Here is an 18932-nt window from a genome sequence, read left to right on the forward strand (position 1 = left end):
CGATTTTTCCGGTGAATGAAAATTAGCTAGTCGTTAATATTTCGTCGAGTTACCCCAATTTAAAAAAAAAATGAAGGCTCTAGGTTCTCTGGAAGCGGAGTTATTGTAAAATTTTTCAAGCGCTCCAATTTGAACTTTCAATATCAAAATCTCGACGCGCGAAAGCGGACTCAGAGATCCTTCCCCCATCACACGGTCCCAGTTAAGTCAGCTTGAGTACCTTTATTTTAAAGGGCTATTACTCATTTTAAATAGATGATATACTGTAGGTATTAATTGCAATGTAAAATATAAATGTCTATTATGATTCTGTGCAAATTTCGACTCTTAATATTTATAAAAAATACAGATGTGATTTTTCAAAAAAAAAGTATAACTTGGGTATTATTGGTCATAGAAAGTTTACTTTTAGTTTTTAATGTGTGTTTGTTTACCACTTTTCTGATACAACTAATTATAATTATTTGTCGTGAAAAATAACAAATTTAATCTAATTGTTTATAAGGAAAAAACTCACTATTTATTAAACGACTTGTTTAAGAACATTTAAATAATAAATGTATCGTTTTTTTTTAATTTCTTAGTAGTTTGAGTCTTTAAGAACTCATTTCAGTTTGCTAAAAAGCTCTGAAAATACTCCTTGGGCAACAATAGATGTTTAAACATTCAATGTTTTGGATAAACAATTAACGTAACTCGTAAACTAACAAAACGATCTTCTTGATACTTTGCACTCTAATAAAGGCACATAATAACCTCATAATAAAGGTGCAATATGTTCCTTAGGGGATATTTAGTAGAAGTTATTAACATTTATAAAATAGTGCAAAAAATGTGTTTTTTTGCAATTATCTCGGTTAATTATTTATCAATTTTAACTAATAAAAATTAAAATGAATCGTTTTTTTGTGATACATAACTTTTATAATACAACTTTTGCTGTAAATATGATACAAAAAATGCTACAGGCAAAAAACAATATTTTCTGACTTTAGCCCTTGTTTATAAAAAACTGAGGTTGATTTGCGAGTACCTCTGTATGTATTTTTAATTACTTATGTCCCCCCTACGATTTAGCACCTTCAAATACCTGTATTGATTTTTACCCTGAAATCGCTCATTTTTATTTATCTGCCCTGGCGTAATACCTAAATGCCGTAATTTCGGAGTTATTGCTACATTTATAAAAAAATGTTTTTAACAAATTAAAAAAATTACTTTTTTTGGCCCGGGTAGACATTATTTTAGGTTTTTGTATAATTGGAAACAAAAAAGGTCTTTTGTAATTTTCTTGTAAAGTTAAACGTTTCCGAGTTATAAACAATTTAAAACTCGAAAAAATCGAAAAATGACGATCTTTAAGGTTCAAAAACACAAGAAACAAAATAATTTTTGAAATTACGAAGTAACTAAATTCAAGTTCAAGCTTTCTTCTATCAGCACTCTATAAGAATTTTTGGCACGATTTATTCTAAAACATTGTTTTTTTTAAATTGTTAATGAAGCGCATATGACAGGACGTACTTACTACAGGGACGACCTTACAGGTCGCATTAACAACTAAAAAACAATATTTTAAAATGAAATAAGACCCAATCACTTATCGGTATCTAATACAATAATGTTTGTACTTGAATTTAGGCACTTCTTAGTTTCAAAAATAATATTTTTTACTTGTGTTTTTGAACGTAGAAAATCGTAATTTTTCGATGTTTTTCTTTTAAATTGTTTATAACTCGGAAACGATTAACTTTACAAGAAAGTTACGAAAAACTTTTTTGTTCCCAATGATTCAAAGAAATTGGCCGAAAAAATAAATTTTTATAATTTGTTTAATTTTTTGTTTAATAAATGTAGCAATAACTCCGAAGCTACGGCATTTTGTTATAGGGAATATAACATGAAAAATAATCAGTATTTCTTAAAAACTTCAAAACATAAAAAATATACAGGGTGTTCTATTTAAAATAAGAAAGTTCATTAGATTTCCAGAAAAACGAAAGATTTGACAACAATATAATTACTACTATAATATCGGCCGCATTAGAACACCCTTACCCACCAAAATCTATAAAAAGCGTTTTAGCGGTTTCCGAGAAATTGCCGTGTTTCCATACTTTCTCGCTACCCGGTGAGTCCAGAAAGTCACTGCGCATCCGCTAGGAAAAATATTCCGATTCGGATTTTTCGCACAATCTTACTCAAAAAGGTCCCCTTTTAACAAATTTGCATGTTGCCAGGACCAAAAGTGGGTCAAAAATTTTTAAAACGTTTTTTTTTGTTTTTTTTTCCTAAAATTATTTTTTTTGCATGTAACAAAGTTTTTTTTAGGTTTTTTGGATCAGTCCAAACAGAAAAGTCTTCAGTGACTTTTCTCTAAAGTTGATAGTTTTTGACATATAAGTGATTAAAAATTGAAAAATTGCGAAATCGGTCAATTTTAACCCTCAAAAACTATGTGAAAAACTTACAATTTGAATGTTGCCAAGTTAGGTAGATATTCTTTGAACATCGATTGATGAAATCCCGAAGAGTTTTTTGCAATACAATATTCAAAACTCCTTTGTTTTTTAATTGCTGATGAAGCGTGCGCGACATTATTTTCCACCGTTGCATGTGTATACAGTATGGTGCAAATGAAAGGAAAAATTCGTTATTTCGTAAACCGGCAACTTTAAGGAAAAATCCCAAAACAGGTCGATTTTTATTTTTAAGTTATGATATTGTGGCATATATGGTATACTAGCGATGTCGTCCATCTGGGCGTGATGACGTAATCGATGATTTTTTAAATGAGAATAGGGGCTAGCTCATTGAAAAGGTTTTTCAATTCTCTATTCAGTAATATAAACACTTTCATAATTATTTATACAGAGTGTCCAAAATTTTTTTATTAAATTAAATTATTTGACAAAAAAAAAAAGAATGCATGTAATTTATTTAATTCAAAATACATTTTACTGCTTTCAAAAATCAGAAAACAAAGTTTATTTCACAAATAAACATTGCTTTTCGCTTAAATTAAATGTTCAAACTTTCAAGAGGGAGGCTGGCGGGAGCTGGCTTGAATATTGAATTTAATCGAAAAGCAATGTTTATTTGTGAAATAAACATTTTTTAGTTTTCGGGTAACAGTAAGATGTATTTTGAAATAAATAAATTACATACATTCTACTTTTTTTCAAATAATTTAATTAAAAACTTTTTTTGGACACCCTGTATCAATAATTATGTAAATATTTATATTACTGCATAACGAATTGAAGAACCTTTCAAATGAGCTAGCACACGACCACTATTCTCATTTTAAAAAATCATTGATTACGTCATCACGCCCAGATGGATGACGTCACTAGTATACCATATATGCCAAAATATCATAACTTAAAAATAAAAACCGACTTGTTTCGGGATTTTTCCTTAAAGTCTCCGGTTTAAGAAATGACGAATTTTTATTCCTTTCATGTGCACCATGCTGTATACACATGCAACGGTGGAAAATAGTGTCGCGCACGCTTGATTAGCAATTAAAAAACACAGGAGTTTTGAATATTGTATTGCAAAAAACTCTTCGGGATTTCGTCAATCGATATTTAAAGAATATCTACCTACCTTGGGAACATTAAAATTTTCAGTTTTTCACATAGTTTTTGAGGGTTAAAAATGGCCGAGTTCGCAATTTTTCAATTTTTAATCGCTTATATGTCAAAAACTATCAACTTTAGAGAAAAGTCACTAATACCTTTTCTGGTTGGAATGATCCAAAAAACATAAAAAATATTTGTTCCATGCAAAAAAAATAATTTTAGGAAAAAAACAAAAAAAAAAAACGTTTAAAAAATATTTGACCCACTTTTGGTCCTGGCAACATGCAAATTTGTTAAAAGGGGTCCTTTTAAGTAAGATTGTGTAAAAAATTGACTTTTTGAGTAAGATTGTGCAAAAAATCCAAATTGGAATATTTTTCCTAGCGGATGCGCAGTGGCTTTCTGGACTAGTACATATTTTTATTTTTACATTTATGTATATTATATTTTTTATTTTTACAGAGCAGTAGGTGCCGAGTACAAGTGTTTAAATTTGGGCTCCTACAACTACTTAGGATTCGCCGAAAACTCTGGGCCTTGTGCAGAAAATGCAATTAAATCGATATACCAATATGGCATTAGCACTGGTAATTCTAGATTGCAACATGGGACATGTGCGTTGCACGATGAGGTGGAAAAACTCTTAGCAGATTATTTGGGAGTAGAAGATTCCGTTATATTCGGAATGGGATATGCCACGAATGCGTTAACTATACCCACATTTGTGTCATCTGAATGTTTGGTACTGAGTGATAAACAAAATCATGCCAGTATGATATTTGGTTTTAAACTACCAAACGCAACAGTAAAGATATTTAAACACAATGGTAAGTAAGCTTCATTAACTCTGGAAGATCACACCTATTTTTTTAAATAAACCGAACACATGGATATCAGATACCCAATGATTTTCTGTAAAGAAATAAAAAAGAAGTAAATATTTTATGATTTCCAGAGACTCCCTAATGTATTAGAAACTATTGAATACACAGGAATAATTAAATCAATCGTTTTATTTTCTCTCTCTTAACTGTAGTAGCACAAAAGAAAAAAATATTAAAAATACCTAAAAATAATTAACAAACATTTTCTAAAAAACCGTAAACATACTTCAAAATATATTAATTTAGTTTAACAACAAAATGTTCTTTCTAACTAAAATATAACACCTTTTGATTATAGAACTCATATTCATTCTTAGCCAGGTATGTCAGTTTCACTCATTTTAGTGACTACATTCATAAGACATAGTGTGGCTCTATGCTCCATGCATTATAGCCCAGTCTGGATAGCATTTGACCTTGCATTAGGAGCTGCCCCAAATTTTATTGTTCTAATCTTTAGGGAGGGTCAATAGTAGTGTAAATTAAAAATCTCGACTGAATTCGACCGTTGCGTTAGCTGCCATCTTGATTTTAAACAATAACCGTTTTTGCTCAATATCTCCGCCATTTTCAACTTTTCGACAAAGATTGTAAGAACTGAAATTGTTAAAAATTAAAAATGTGATTTTCTATAATCTCTTTTATTAGAATTTTTTTCGCGCGGTCGATATTTTCCGAGTTATGGCGGAAAATAGTGACAGTTAGAGCATAACTATTGAATTATCTCGTTTAATATTAGTTTTACAACAAAAATGTACCTATACAAAAATGAAAATAATTAAATTTTATAGAGTTTTGATCTCTTTAATTTTTTTGCTAAAATCAATATTTAGGGTAGTACGTATGCGGTAAACGAACGAGCGTTAGACCTGATTATTTTTATAGAAATTGTTTTTGTTCAATATCTACGCCATTTTCAACTTTTCAACAAAAATGGCCAGAACTGAATTTGTCCCAAATATGATTTCCTAAAATTTCTTTTTAACAATTTTTTTCGTGCGGTTAATATTTTCCGAGTTAAGCGGGAAAATAGTAAAAAGGGTGGGGGAGCATAATTATTGAATTCAATCTTGTTTCCGAGCTGCCCCAAATGTTATACTTCTAATCTTTAGGGGAGGTCATTAGTAGTGTAAATTTAAAATCTCGACTGAATTCCGCCGTTGCGTCAGCTGCTATCTTGATTTTAAAGGAGAACTGTTGTTGCTTAATATCTCCATTTTCAACTTTTCGACAAAAATGGTCGGACCTAAAATTGATGGAAATGCAATTTTGCAAGAGGAGGGGAAACATAATTAATGATTTGTCTCGTTTATTATTAACTTTATGGCATAATCGTACATAAACAAAAATAAAGAAAATTGTATTTTATACAATCTTTGAAACTTCCAATAAAGCACCAAACAAACTACATAAGAGACATAAATAATAACTTACAGGTATAAAGTTCATTTAATTTAATTAACTAGCTGGTTTATTGGTTGATTTGTCTGTCGATATTTTAAGTTTTATTTCAGTTAATATATTACTTTTGTTTCAATATATTTTTTTAAATTTTGGACCCTTTTGGGGGAATTTCCCCGTTCCCCCCTCGTAGATCAGCCACTGGTTTTCTCGAAAAATTGTAGTAAATCGCTATTGCAACAATTTCAGTCCTTACACTTTTTGCCGAAAAGTTCAAAATGGCGGAGATATTGAACAAAAACAATCGCTATAAAACCAATCATGTCTTACGCTCGCACTTTTACCGCATACGTACTACCTTAAATCTTAATTTTAGCAAAAAAAATGAAAGAGATCAAAATTATATAAAATTTAATTCTATTCATTTTTATATGGGTACATTTTTTTGTAAAACTAATAATAAACAAGATAATTCAATAATAATGCTCTAACTGTCATTATTTTTCCCCACAACTCACAACCCACAAAAGAAATTATAGAAAATTACATCTTAAACAATTTCAGTTCTTACAATTTTTGTCGAAAAGTTGAAAATGGCGGAGATATTGAGCAAAAACGGTTCTCGTTTAAAATCAAGATGGCGGCTAACGCAACGGTCGAATTCAGTCGAGATTTTAAACTTAAACTACTATTGACCCCCCGTAAAGATTAGAAAAATAAAATTTGGGGCAGCTCCTAATGCAAGGTTAGGTCTATTATTCATCTAACCCGACTGGACTATTATGCTTTATAGCAAGCCTAGCATGCACGCTTTGCTTTTCCATCTTTGCTTTTGCAGAAATAACACCTAGTTTGCTTTACTAAATTTGTGGGATGTTGTGTTGTTAGCAGGCCCGCCGAGGGCGGTACAGCCGGTACATTTTACCGGAGCCCGGCGATGTAAGGGGCCCGGCGTCGACCAGACCAAATACGTAATTTTTTGGTAAAATCAGAAATGCATGGTCTTCCATTGTTAAACAATCTAAATTAGTTGCCAGCATCTGTGGAATAAATCCAGAATTTACATCAAATAAAGGAAAACAGCGTAAGAAGCCTGTGAGATTTTTTGATTATTTGCTTGGGCCTAGTAGTGACTGATAATTTTGATCCCGACGCAATAGTTGTTCTGTGAAGTATTTGACATTGCCATTGATTATATTATAAGAAATTTTACCACAAGATTTAATGCAGCAATGCAATTTATTCGCTATTTAAGATTTTATGGACATTCCGAGATGAAGATGACGACAATATTAAGAATAAAAGTTGATATATTGTGTGAGTTTTATAAAGAAGACATCAGTGAAGAATTTATAGACGAAATTTTTCATTTGAGAGCTATATACAAGGATAATATTGGAGAATCTGAAATTTCCCCAATATATTTACTTAATAAAATTGAACATCTCAAACTGGATTCATTATTTCCTAAGTGTCGACGTCGTTATTGCGTTAAAAGAATATTTTGCACCTTGCCCGTGACAGTCGCAGAAGCAAAAAGTTGATTTTGTTGTCTTTCTCACATAAAAAATGCTATGAGATCTACAATGAAACAGGATAGGTTAACTGACCTAGCAACTTATGCATTGAGAATGATTTGGTAAAATCATGCCATTTTTCGAAAATTATAGACATCTTTGCTAATCAGAAAACTCTATAATAAAAATATAATCAAAACTTAATAAAATTTATATTTGAAATGATTCTTATTATTATTGATAATTTAATTTCTATAAAAATTAAACAATTGTTTTCTCTCTTCACTTCTTCCCCGGGGGCCCGCTCTTCACTTCTTACCGGGGCCCGCTCATTCCTCTCGGCGGGCCTGGTTGTTAGGTCATTAACTTGAACGCACAGTTCATCGCAAACCTCACACATGGGTGCTACATACCTTAGCCTGTATTCAATAAATTTTCGTGATTGGAAATATTGCCCAAATGAGACCGCAACTACACACCCGTCCTTGGCAGACTAGAGACTGAATTTACATAAAGCAGAGCATTACCATTGAAATGCAGCTGCGCAAGCTACATGCAGTTAAGTGTCGCGATGGGTATCTCACACCCAAGTTTGAGCTTCCAGGGTTAAGAAAATAGTAGAGATGACGTTATATTATGGTTTGTGTTTTTTAACTAATTAAAAATAAATTCAAATTATTTTTGATATGCTTAGGGTAACACTTCGAAAAATTAGTTGGTATTAGGTATGTTTCATTATGTAGTAGTATATGATCCGATATTTAGCGATCCAGAAAAGGAAGAAAAAAATTAGAAAAACTATCCTGACCTACATATAAGGTGCACAACAAAATCAGCAGAGTTCTGAAGAAAAACAAAATAGAGACTATAATTTACACCGACAGGAAAATTTCAACCATATACCATCTACAAAAATTGCTTTGGAAATCAAGGAGCATACAATAAAATATTTTCTTGGGCACACCCGGACTTTTCGAGGAAAATTTTTGTCCAAGCAAATCGGGAAAAAATATCTCTATACTTATTAGTCCCAGACTAATTTAGCCACGCTATATCTCTTAAACGAATAGAGATTTTCGAATGGGACAAAAAGTAGTCTATTCTACTTGTAATACACTTTAATATGGCGTAGAAAAAAATCATCCCCTAAATATTCATCTCTTAGTTACAACACCTAACTTTAATTTTTTTAATAGCACCCTGTATATTTTTTTATAGTTTTGGATGTGGTCTTCTATCGTCTATTCAACACATTTTTTGAAAATAAAATCGGTTCGTAAATAACCAAAAAAATATCAGTTTAGTTTTGTTAATTATGTGTCCCAGACTAATTTATCCAGGATATATTTTTTAAAGCAATAGAGATTTTCGAATGGGACAAAAATTGATCTATTACATTTGTACTTTTACACTTTAATATGGCGTAGAAAAAAAATATCCCCTAAATATTCATCCCTTAGTTACAACCCCTAACTTTATTTTTTTTAATGGCACCCTGTAAGTTAGGGATGAATATTTAGGGGATGAATTTTTTCTACGCCATAATATGGAAGTGTATTACAAATGGAATATATCAGTTTTTGTTCCATTCGAAAATCTCTATTCGTTTAAGAAATATAGCCTGGATAAATTAGTCTGGACACACAATTAACAAAAATAAACTGATAGTTTCTTGGTTATTTACGAACCGATTTTATTTTCAGAAAATGTGTTGAATAGACGATAAAAGACCACATCCAAAACTATGAAAAAATATACAGGGTGCTATTAAAAAAATTAAAGTTAGGGGTTGTAACTAAGGGATGAATATTTGGGGGACGATTTTTTTGTACGCCATATTAAAGTGTATTACAAGTAGAATATATCACTTTTTGTCCCATTCGAAAATCTCTATTCGTTTAAGAGATACATATAGCGTGGCTAAATTAGTCTGGGACACCTTGTATAGAATTAAATTATAGTGAATTTTTATTTGAATGTTTTTGGTGTAAAGTTAAAATCTTCGGAGCTACAGACTAATCTATGCAGACTATTAATAGAATAAATGATTTTTAGATATGGAACATTTAGAAAAGTTGTTAAAAGAAGGAATATATTATGGTCAACCTTATCAAGAAAACAATAGTTACAAACCGTGGAAAAAGATTATTATATTTGTTGAAGGGCTTTATAGCATGGAAGGTAAATATGTTAAAAACGTGCAACATTAAATAGCATTACATTACTAAATACATTATATAACATTAAATAGCATATTATTTTAATAATATACTATACTAAATTTACAATCAAGATGCAGTAGAAATAAACAAACCAAGACACGTTAAATGCTACTAGGAGCACTCCCGAACCATAATTTACAATGTACTTATACAGGGTGAGTCACCACTAACGCGACGGAAGATTACAGCGAAATGGTAAAAGATTTGAAAAAAAAATAATAAAAGAAGCCTCGGAGGTGTAACCAGAGAAGGTTCCCATTGTTTTCATTCTGGTGGGATGTAGAACGGCATTATGTTGTTTTATATGCCATTAGAGTGAAAACTTAGTCTTTTTGCTAGCAGTTGCCGCTAGGGCATCTATGCCATTTCGTTCGTTGCAATCCAGGACTGTACGCTGGGGTTTGTTTTTTTTGGATCAGGGAGAGCAGCATATGTGCCACCTGATGAGAGACTAATAAGTTTCGAAACCGGTAGGGGTGCTTGCAGCACTCTCTGATTGGACTAGAATATGGTTCGTCTGTGTTTCCGTTTTGCAACGAAATTGAAAATGGTTATCTGTGTGGAGTATGAAGGGAACCATTCTCGTTGGAACTTTACCGGGCTGAGCAGATGGGACGTGAATTGTAAATTGTAGAATTCCCCCATCTTCCTTAGTCTCAGCATCCACATGGCTTGCAAATTGTAGAAGCGTCGGAGGTGTAACCAGAGAAGGTTCCCATTGTTTTCATTCTGGTGGGATGTAGAACGGCATTATGTTGTTTTATATACCATTAGAGTGAAAACTTAGTCTTTTTGCTAGCAGTTGCCGCTAGGGCATCTATGCCATTTCGTTCGTTGCAATCCGGGACTGCAAGCTGGGGTTTGTTTTGGTTGGATCAGGGAGAGCAGCATATGTGCCTCCTGATGAGAGACTAATAAGTTTCGAAACCGGTAGGGGTGCTTGCAGTACTCTCTGATTGGACTAGAATATTGCAACGAAATTGAAAATGGTTATTTATTTTTGATTTACATTTACTCTGTGTGGAGTATGAAGGGAACGATTCTCGTTGGAACTTCACCGCGCTGAGCAGATGGGACGTGAATTGTAAATTGTAGAATTCCTTCATTTTCCTTAGGCTCAGCATCCGCATGGCTTGCAAATTGTAGAAGCCTCGGAGGTGTAACCAGAGAAGGTTCCCATTGTTTTCATTCTGGTGGGATGTAGAACGGCATTATGTTGTTTTATATGCCATTACAGTGAAAACTTAGTCGATTCGAAAAAATTTTAAATTGAATACTTTGTAAGTTGATAAAAGCTACATTTTAAAATTATTTTGAAATATACAGGGTGTCCCAATAAATGGAGGCGTTTCAAAGTTATATTTTTTTATATGGAATACCCTGTATTTTATTGAATTTTTTAATTGTCCGCAAAAAATAAGGTATAGTTTTATAAGGCTTCCCTATACCTATGTACAGAGTGTTCTGAGTTATGTTGACTTTTCTTAAAATGTAAAGTTTTAAAAGAAGGCTTATTCTCAAGTTATTTACGAAATTATAAAAACATTACTTTTACATCTAAATAGTTGGATATTGGTTGAATGTATTCCATGATTAATTATTACACATTTATGTATACACAATTACACCATGTATATTAATAAATAATTATACTAAACAAATTTACTTCTTTCGAATGGTATATGGATGTCCTATACCTAGGTGTAATAGTTTTTGCGTAATTTACAATTATTTAAATTGTTAATCTGTAAATCAATTTTAAAACAAAAGATGTAGTTAATTAATGTCATTGTATCACATTGTCAGTTTATAACAGCACGGTCTGGTAATTATCAAAACTATAAACATCGGTGTATAATATTCAAGTTTTTTTTACTTAAAAATGGCTTTGGCAGTGCCAATTACATTCAAATTTAATTGTGCCTTAAAATGAATAATCACGATATCTATGAAAGAGTAGACATGCTACTTTTCATTGGGGAATCTTTTTAAAATTGTCTCTTAGCTTCTACGCTTAAACGTATCCTGATAAAAGACACCCAAAAAGGACGTTTTTGAGAGATTTCTCGATATATTCCGTGCTACTGGTAATGTTGGATAGGACATCCATATACCATTCGAAAGAGGTAAATTTGTTTAGTATAATTATTTATTAATATACATGGTGTTCCATTTAAGATAAGCATCATATGACACATTGAATACTCCACTAATGAAACTGTTAATTTTAAACACCCTGTAGACAAATGTGTAATAATTAATCATGGAATACATTCAACCAATATCCAACTAAACTATTTAGATGTAAAAGTAATGTTTTTATAATTTTGTAAATAACTTGAGAATAAGATTTCTTTTAAAACTTTACATTTTAAGAAAAGTCAACATAACTCAAGACACTCTGTACATAGGTATAGAGAAGCCTTATGAAACTATACCTTATTTTTAGCGGACAATTAAAAAATTCCATAAAATACAAGGTGTTCCATAAGAAAAAATATAACTTTGATACGCCTTTATTTATTGGGACACCCTGTATATTTCAAAATAATTTTAAAATGTATCTTTTATCAACTTACAAAATATTTGATTTAAATTTTTTTCAAATCTTTTACCATTTCGCTGTAATCTTCCGTCGCGTTAGTGGTGACTCACCCTGTATAAGTACATTGTAAATTATGGTTCGGGAGAGCTCCTAGTAGCATTTAACGTGTCTTGGTTTCTATCTTATCATGGTATCATGGTAATCTTATCAATCCAACCTCTCTTTTATGAGCTAATCAGTGTTTTATTTACAAAAAATGGTACAGCTCTTACAAGAATAAAAATATTCGGATATTTCAAAAAACAAAATTTTAGTGATGCCTCCGGGATAATATGACAGGACTATGAAACAAAATAAGCTATTCCATTTTTCCACAGAATTTTTTAAAGTTAGGAGAAAATACAACGCTTCCATTCACCCCTATATAATGCCATGCAAGCAAAACTTTTTGATACCGCAATAATACCAAACGATATCAATACATGTACCTACAAACTGGAGCAAGAATCTTGAAAATCGGAGCACAAATAATAAAGTTATAAATTGTCAAACTTAATCAAAAATTTTGGGTGGCGGAATTTTGTGCCAATGAGTGTAGAAAAAGATCAGTTTATACATTGAATATTTTAAAAATTTTCGTTCTAAATATGATTATCTTTATTATTTTTATTTAGGTACCATATGCCCCCTGCCGAAAATAATAGCTCTTAAGAAAAAATACAAAGCATATTTATATTTAGATGAAGCTCATAGCATAGGAGCCCTAGGAAAACGAGGACGGGGAGTTGTGGATTATTATAATTGTAATTCTAACGATGTGGATATGTTAATGGGAACATTTACTAAGAGCTTTGGTGCTGCAGGTGGATATATAGCAGGGAAGAGGGTAAATATTAACTTATTTTAAAATATATCTAAAACGTTTAACCGACATATAAACAGAATATGTTTGAGGAAAGTACAACATAAACTAATGTTTCAAATAAGACGTTAAGCCATGTAAAAATAACACATTTATTATAAATTTGTCTACCATTTACTGTCTACCGTTTATTTGCCGTTTCCTTTTTTCGGTATTTTTTTTTTGTAAATAAACGAACTGTATCGTTACATCGTCACTAGCTTCTTACTTACTTACTTACTCCATGCATATAGTTCTCCACGTCTATAGCTTTCAGGTCTCCTGCTATAACTATCTCGCCATCGGAGTCGAGGGCGTCCACATGATCTTCTTCCAGTTGGGACTTCCGTTTGCTTAATTCGTAAACACGTAGGTACATGTCTTTTACGCAAAGCCTAATGATTAATCTATCACAAATTCAAGCTTTGGTGTCCATTTACCGATCCCGTCCACTGAGCTAGTAAAGAAATCTACATTATATTTCACAAAAAAAAACTATACAACCATTTATTTCCCTTTAAAATTTAAATCTGCAACATCTTTGTTGATCTCAATGACTAAATCCTATCTATCTTAAAGACACTATTATTCAGTGGAAGAGTTTCTCAATGAATAACTATGAAATATATTTAGGTGGCATATACATTAGCTTAAACATATTCAGTTTTTAATGCTGTGTATTTGTAGTAGGTATGTTCAATTTGCAATTTATTAAAATGTTGTAATAGGTATGCATATTGTTTTTGTTTTACTTTCATACGTACATACATAATCGATTTCCTCTTATACCCATGACACCCAGGTGTCGTGGTTTCGAGGTTTCTTCTATTATATGCCACTCTCTGCAAATTTACGCCACTTCTTCCTATCTGCTGCTAAAACTTTTGCTTCTTGCCACGATGTTCCTCTTTTCTTGAGTATTTCGTTTACACTAGTGTTCCAGCTTTTCCTTGGTCTGCCGTTCGTGCTTTTATCCACAGCTTTGGCCTCCTATGCCATTTTCACTTGTCTGTTACTACATATTCTTATCACATGTCCAGCCCATTTTAACTTCTTTTCTTCAACATTTTCGTTAAACGATTTTACCTGTAGTTCATGTCTTATATCTTCGATTTTTCTTTTGTCTAATCTTCTTCTTAAGCATCTTCTCACTTTTCTTAAGTATCTCATTCTGTAGCTTGTAATCTTTTCCTTTGTCTGTCATTCAGTACCCAGTTTTCTGCCCCATATATTGTAATTGGCATATATACGGTTTTATTGACTGTCATTTTGGTTTTATTCGATATATCCTTTTTGTTAGTTTTATACAGTGAATAATAAGTTATTGTTGCCAATTTTATTCTGTTTCCAATTTCATATTCTTGTGTACCTTTGTTGTTTAACATTCTTCCCAAATACTTAAAGAGGTCTACTTGCTCAATTTTTTGCCCTTCAATTTCAATATTTACATTTGCAGCTTTGTTGGCTATTGACATTAATTTCGTTTTCTGCCTATTTATTATTAAGAAGTTGTAACTTTTTAGTTCCTCTGCCCAGATTCTAATATTATCTGCATGCGCCTTTTCAGTTCTTGCAACTAGAACAATGTCATCAGCAAATGCACAGGCTTCAATTTTTATTTGTTGCAGATTTCTATACCCTATAGCGCAATTTTTAGTTTTTGTCCAACGCTTTTTTAGTCTAAGAGCTAGTGAACCCTCCGACTAACGGTCGTCCTGTAAGGCTAAAAATTTGTATAGTGATAATTCATAGCACACCAAGGCTAAAAACCATGACCTGGCAGGCATCAACCGTGCACGTGTATCTACCAGGTGAATCGAAAAGTGCATAGTTTAGGGGAAAAATAAACTTCCTCCTGTTAAGTTTAAATTTAAGTATGTGTTTAATTAAGTCAATTAGGAGAAATGTGTACAATGACAGGCGATTCTGAAGAGCACAAGACCTTGCCAGGCGAGGGGAAAGATTAGGGATTTTTCCTAAAATTATTTTTTTTTGCATTGAAAAAAGTTTTTTTAGGTTTTTTGAATCATTCCAAACAGAAAAAGTCTTTAGTGATTTTTCTCTTAGGTTAATAGTTTTTGTTATATAAACGATTAAAAATTTTGAAAATTGCGAAATCGGCCATTTTTAACCCGAAATCGGACATTTAACTAAAAGTTTCAATGTTGCTAAGATAGGTAGATATGCTTTAAACAATGATTGATGAAATTCCGATTAGTTTTTTGCAGTACAATATCGAAAACCCGTTTGTTTTTAATTGCTAATCAAGCCGGCGCGACACTGTAGTATAAATGAGGACGTTTGAGTTGGCATAAATTCATTATCTCGAGAATGAGCAAATTTCAAGAGAAATTCTCAGACAGGTCGATTTTTATTTTTAAATTAGGACTTTTTGGCATATATATAATACTAGTGACGTCATCCATCTGAGCGTGATGACGTAATCGATGATTTTTTTTAAATGAGAGTAGGGGTTGTGTGATAGATCAAGCGGGCGGCGGGCGCGACACTGTAGTATAAGTGAGGACGTTTGAGTTTGCATAAATTCAATATCTCGAGAAAGGGCAAATTTGAAGAGAAATCCTCAGACAGGTCTTTTTATTCTTAAATTAGGACTTTTTGGCATATATATAATACTAGTGACGTCATCCATCTGGGCGTGATGACGTAATCGATGATTTTTTTAAATGAGAGTAGAGGTTGTGCGACAGCTCATTTGAAAGGTTATTTAATTCTCTATTCAGTAATATAAACATTAACATAATTATTTATACAGGGTGTACAAAAAAGTTTTTTTATTAAATTAATTTAGACAAAAAGAAGAAAACATTTTTTTGTACACCCTGTATAAATAATTATGTTAATGTTTATATTACTGAATAGAGAATTAAAAAACCTTTCAAATGAGCTGTCACTCAACCCCTACTCTCATTTAAAAAAATCATCGATTACGTCATCACGCCCAGATGGATGACGTCACTAGTATTATATATCTGCCAAAAAGTCTTAATTTAAGAATAAAAATCGGCTTATTTGAGGATTTCTCTTCAAATTTGCACTTTCTCGAGATAATGAATTTATGCAAACTCAAACGTCCTCACTTATACTACAGTGTCGCGCCCGCTTGATTAACAATTAAAAAACAAACGGGTTTTCGATACTGTATTGCAAAAAACTAATCGGGATTTCATCAACCATTGCTTAAAAAATATCTACCTACCTTAGCAATATTGAAATTCTTAGTTAAATGTCCGATTTAGGGTTAAAAATGGCCGATTTCGCAATTTTCAAAATATTTAATCGCTTATATAACAAAAACTATTAACCTAAGAGAAAAATCACTAGAGACCTTTTCTGTTTGGAATGATTCAAAAAACCTAAAAAAACTATCGATGCAAAAAAAATAATTTTAGGAAAAACCCCTAATCTTTCTCCTTGCCTGGCAAGGTCTTGTGCTCTTCAGAATCGCCTGTCATTGTACATATTTCTTCTAAATGACTTACTCAAACACATACTTAAATTTAAACTTTACAGGAGAAAGTTTATTTTTCCCCTAAACTAAGCACTTTCGATTCACCTGGTAGATACACGTGCCCGGCTGATGCCTGCCAGGTCATGGTTTTTAGCCTTGGTGTGCTATGAATTATCACTATACAAATTTCTAGCCTTACAGGACGACCGTTAGTCGGATGGTTCACTAACTCTTAGACTATTAATCACTTTATCCATAACAGAAATTAATAAAAGTTGACTCAGCACTCCACCTTATCTAATCCCGTCATTATTAGAAAATTCGTCTGAGATTAGGTTACTTGTCCTGACCTGGTTTTTTTGTTGACATTGTTTTACTTCCATTATCTTTATTTTTTAATATTGATGATCTATCTAATTTTACTAAATTGTGTTTAGTTCAGCTTTGTAAGCTTTGTCCATAAAACTGTAAAATTTCACTGACTATAAAGCATATTTCTAATCTATTGGTAGGAGCTGATTACAAATCTTCGGCAACATACATATGCTTCCAAATATAGTTGGGCGGTATCTCCTCCAGTTGCTGCCCAAATAATGACAGTATTAAGGATACTCATGGAAAAAGACGTCACTAGTGATGGTAGGAACAGAATTGAGAGACTATCACGAAACTCAAGGTACTTCAGATTGCGATTGAAACAGATGGGTTTAGTTATTTATGGAAATGATAATTCCCCTGTTATACCTATCCTAACGTATCACTACTCCAAGTTTGCGTAAGTAGATTTTTTTTAAATATCTTTGACAAAAAATAGGTAAATATAGTTTTTGTTACACTTTAATGAATCCCTCTGCCATTGGTTATTTTTTTATACGATTTATTAATTATTAATAACTTTTTGTAGAACGCATACTAAATTTTATTTTTCTACGAGCGTTCGAAAATGTCTATTTTCGCGCACGCGTTTTAGTTTAGAAAGTTTTACTTTACCGCACGCGGTTTACTTTTCCGCACGCGGAAGTCTCAGAAACTACTGTCAAGACCGATATGCAAGCCTAAGCTGTCCAATAGGAAAAAAGACAAAACATATCACAAAAGGATGTCCACAAGGATCAGTATGTGGACCTATGTTCTGGGATGTAATCCTAGAGGAACTGTTGGAACAATTGACTATAGATCCTGAAGTGCTTGGAAGCATAGCATATGCAGATGACTTGTTGTTGATCATAGATGCAAACTCAAGAAGAGAATTAGAAAATAAATCAAATGAAGTATTAATAAGAGTAAATGATTGGATGAATAAAGTAAAATTAACAATATCAGATTCAAAAACAACATATAGTTTAATAAAAGGAGATTTAGAAAGAGATCCAATTATAAAAATTAGAGGGAAAACAATAAAAAGAAAAATGGAAACAAGATATTTAGGTATTATAATAGACGAACAAAAATTATTTACAAATCACATGAGTTGTGTCTGTGAGAAGGCAACAAAGATCATGCATAGCATCGCTAGTCTAGCACAGAAGGAATATAGAATTTCGTTCCGACAGATGAGAATATACCTAAGTACAATACTTGCATCAATTGTAGGGTACGGTTCAAGTATATGGGCACATAGATTAATAAATAAAAAAAATGCAGAAAAATTAAATAGCGCTCAGAGAGCATTTCTTGTAAGAATGACGGGAGCATTTGGAACAACTGCAACACAGACACTCACAGTTTTAACTGGAGTAATGCCAATGCATTTAGAAACACAAAAAGAGCATGTAATTATTGGCTAAAAAAAGAAAAATATGAAAAAATAATACAAATAATAGGATTAGATATAAGAAATAAAAGAGAATTAAAAGAAATAATAAATAGAAAAAGACAAAATGAATGGGAAAATTCAACAAAATCTAGACGTTTATACAATTTTATACCAATATTAGAAAATATTCCAAATTATTTTAATCCAAAACAAGGTTTAGTACACTTTTTAACAGGACATGGACCGTACCCAACATATTTGGAAAGATTTAACTTAAAAGATGATGCATATTGTGAATGTGGAGAACTAGGTACACCAGAACATACAGTGCTAGTCAAAAGTCCGTACCCCCCTCGTATCTTTTGAACGGTTATACTTGTAATAGTGAAATTTGGAGGGAGGAAATAAACGGACGTAAGCTTCTTAACTAGTTATGACAGGTGACTTAATACTGACAGGTGACGTTACAGAGCCACTGTGACCGATAATTTTAAATGGGACCTTATGGCAAGTGATACCTCGTTTGAACGGTATTTAAAATACCTATTCAGTCATACTATTTTTTTGGGTTTAAGTCGATTTTGATTTTGGTGAATACAATAAATAAATATAATATTGTAGTTTCGAATTTAATTAATAAAAATTCA

The 18932-nt window shown here is 32.0% G+C and overlaps 2 protein-coding genes across 2 annotated transcripts in view; one reads left to right on the forward strand and one right to left on the reverse strand.

The window, feature by feature from the left end:
- LOC114335865 (uncharacterized) overlaps positions 1-18932 on the reverse strand; it is a 129980-nt gene that overhangs the window by 75203 nt on the left and 35845 nt on the right. The gene's annotated exons all lie outside the window — the stretch shown is intronic.
- Positions 1-18932, forward strand: part of LOC126884443 (serine palmitoyltransferase 2-like) — a 53411-nt gene that overhangs the window by 19968 nt on the left and 14511 nt on the right. Inside the window, exons 3-6 of the mRNA XM_050650383.1 lie at positions 4050-4414; positions 9445-9570; positions 12831-13042; positions 17042-17304. Of these exons, the coding sequence (XP_050506340.1) occupies positions 4050-4414; positions 9445-9570; positions 12831-13042; positions 17042-17304 (966 nt within the window). The remainder of the gene's footprint in view (positions 1-4049; positions 4415-9444; positions 9571-12830; positions 13043-17041; positions 17305-18932) is intronic.

Source organism: Diabrotica virgifera, chromosome 1 (assembly GCF_917563875.1).
Source record: "Diabrotica virgifera virgifera chromosome 1, PGI_DIABVI_V3a".
Taxonomy (NCBI): domain Eukaryota; kingdom Metazoa; phylum Arthropoda; class Insecta; order Coleoptera; family Chrysomelidae; genus Diabrotica; species Diabrotica virgifera.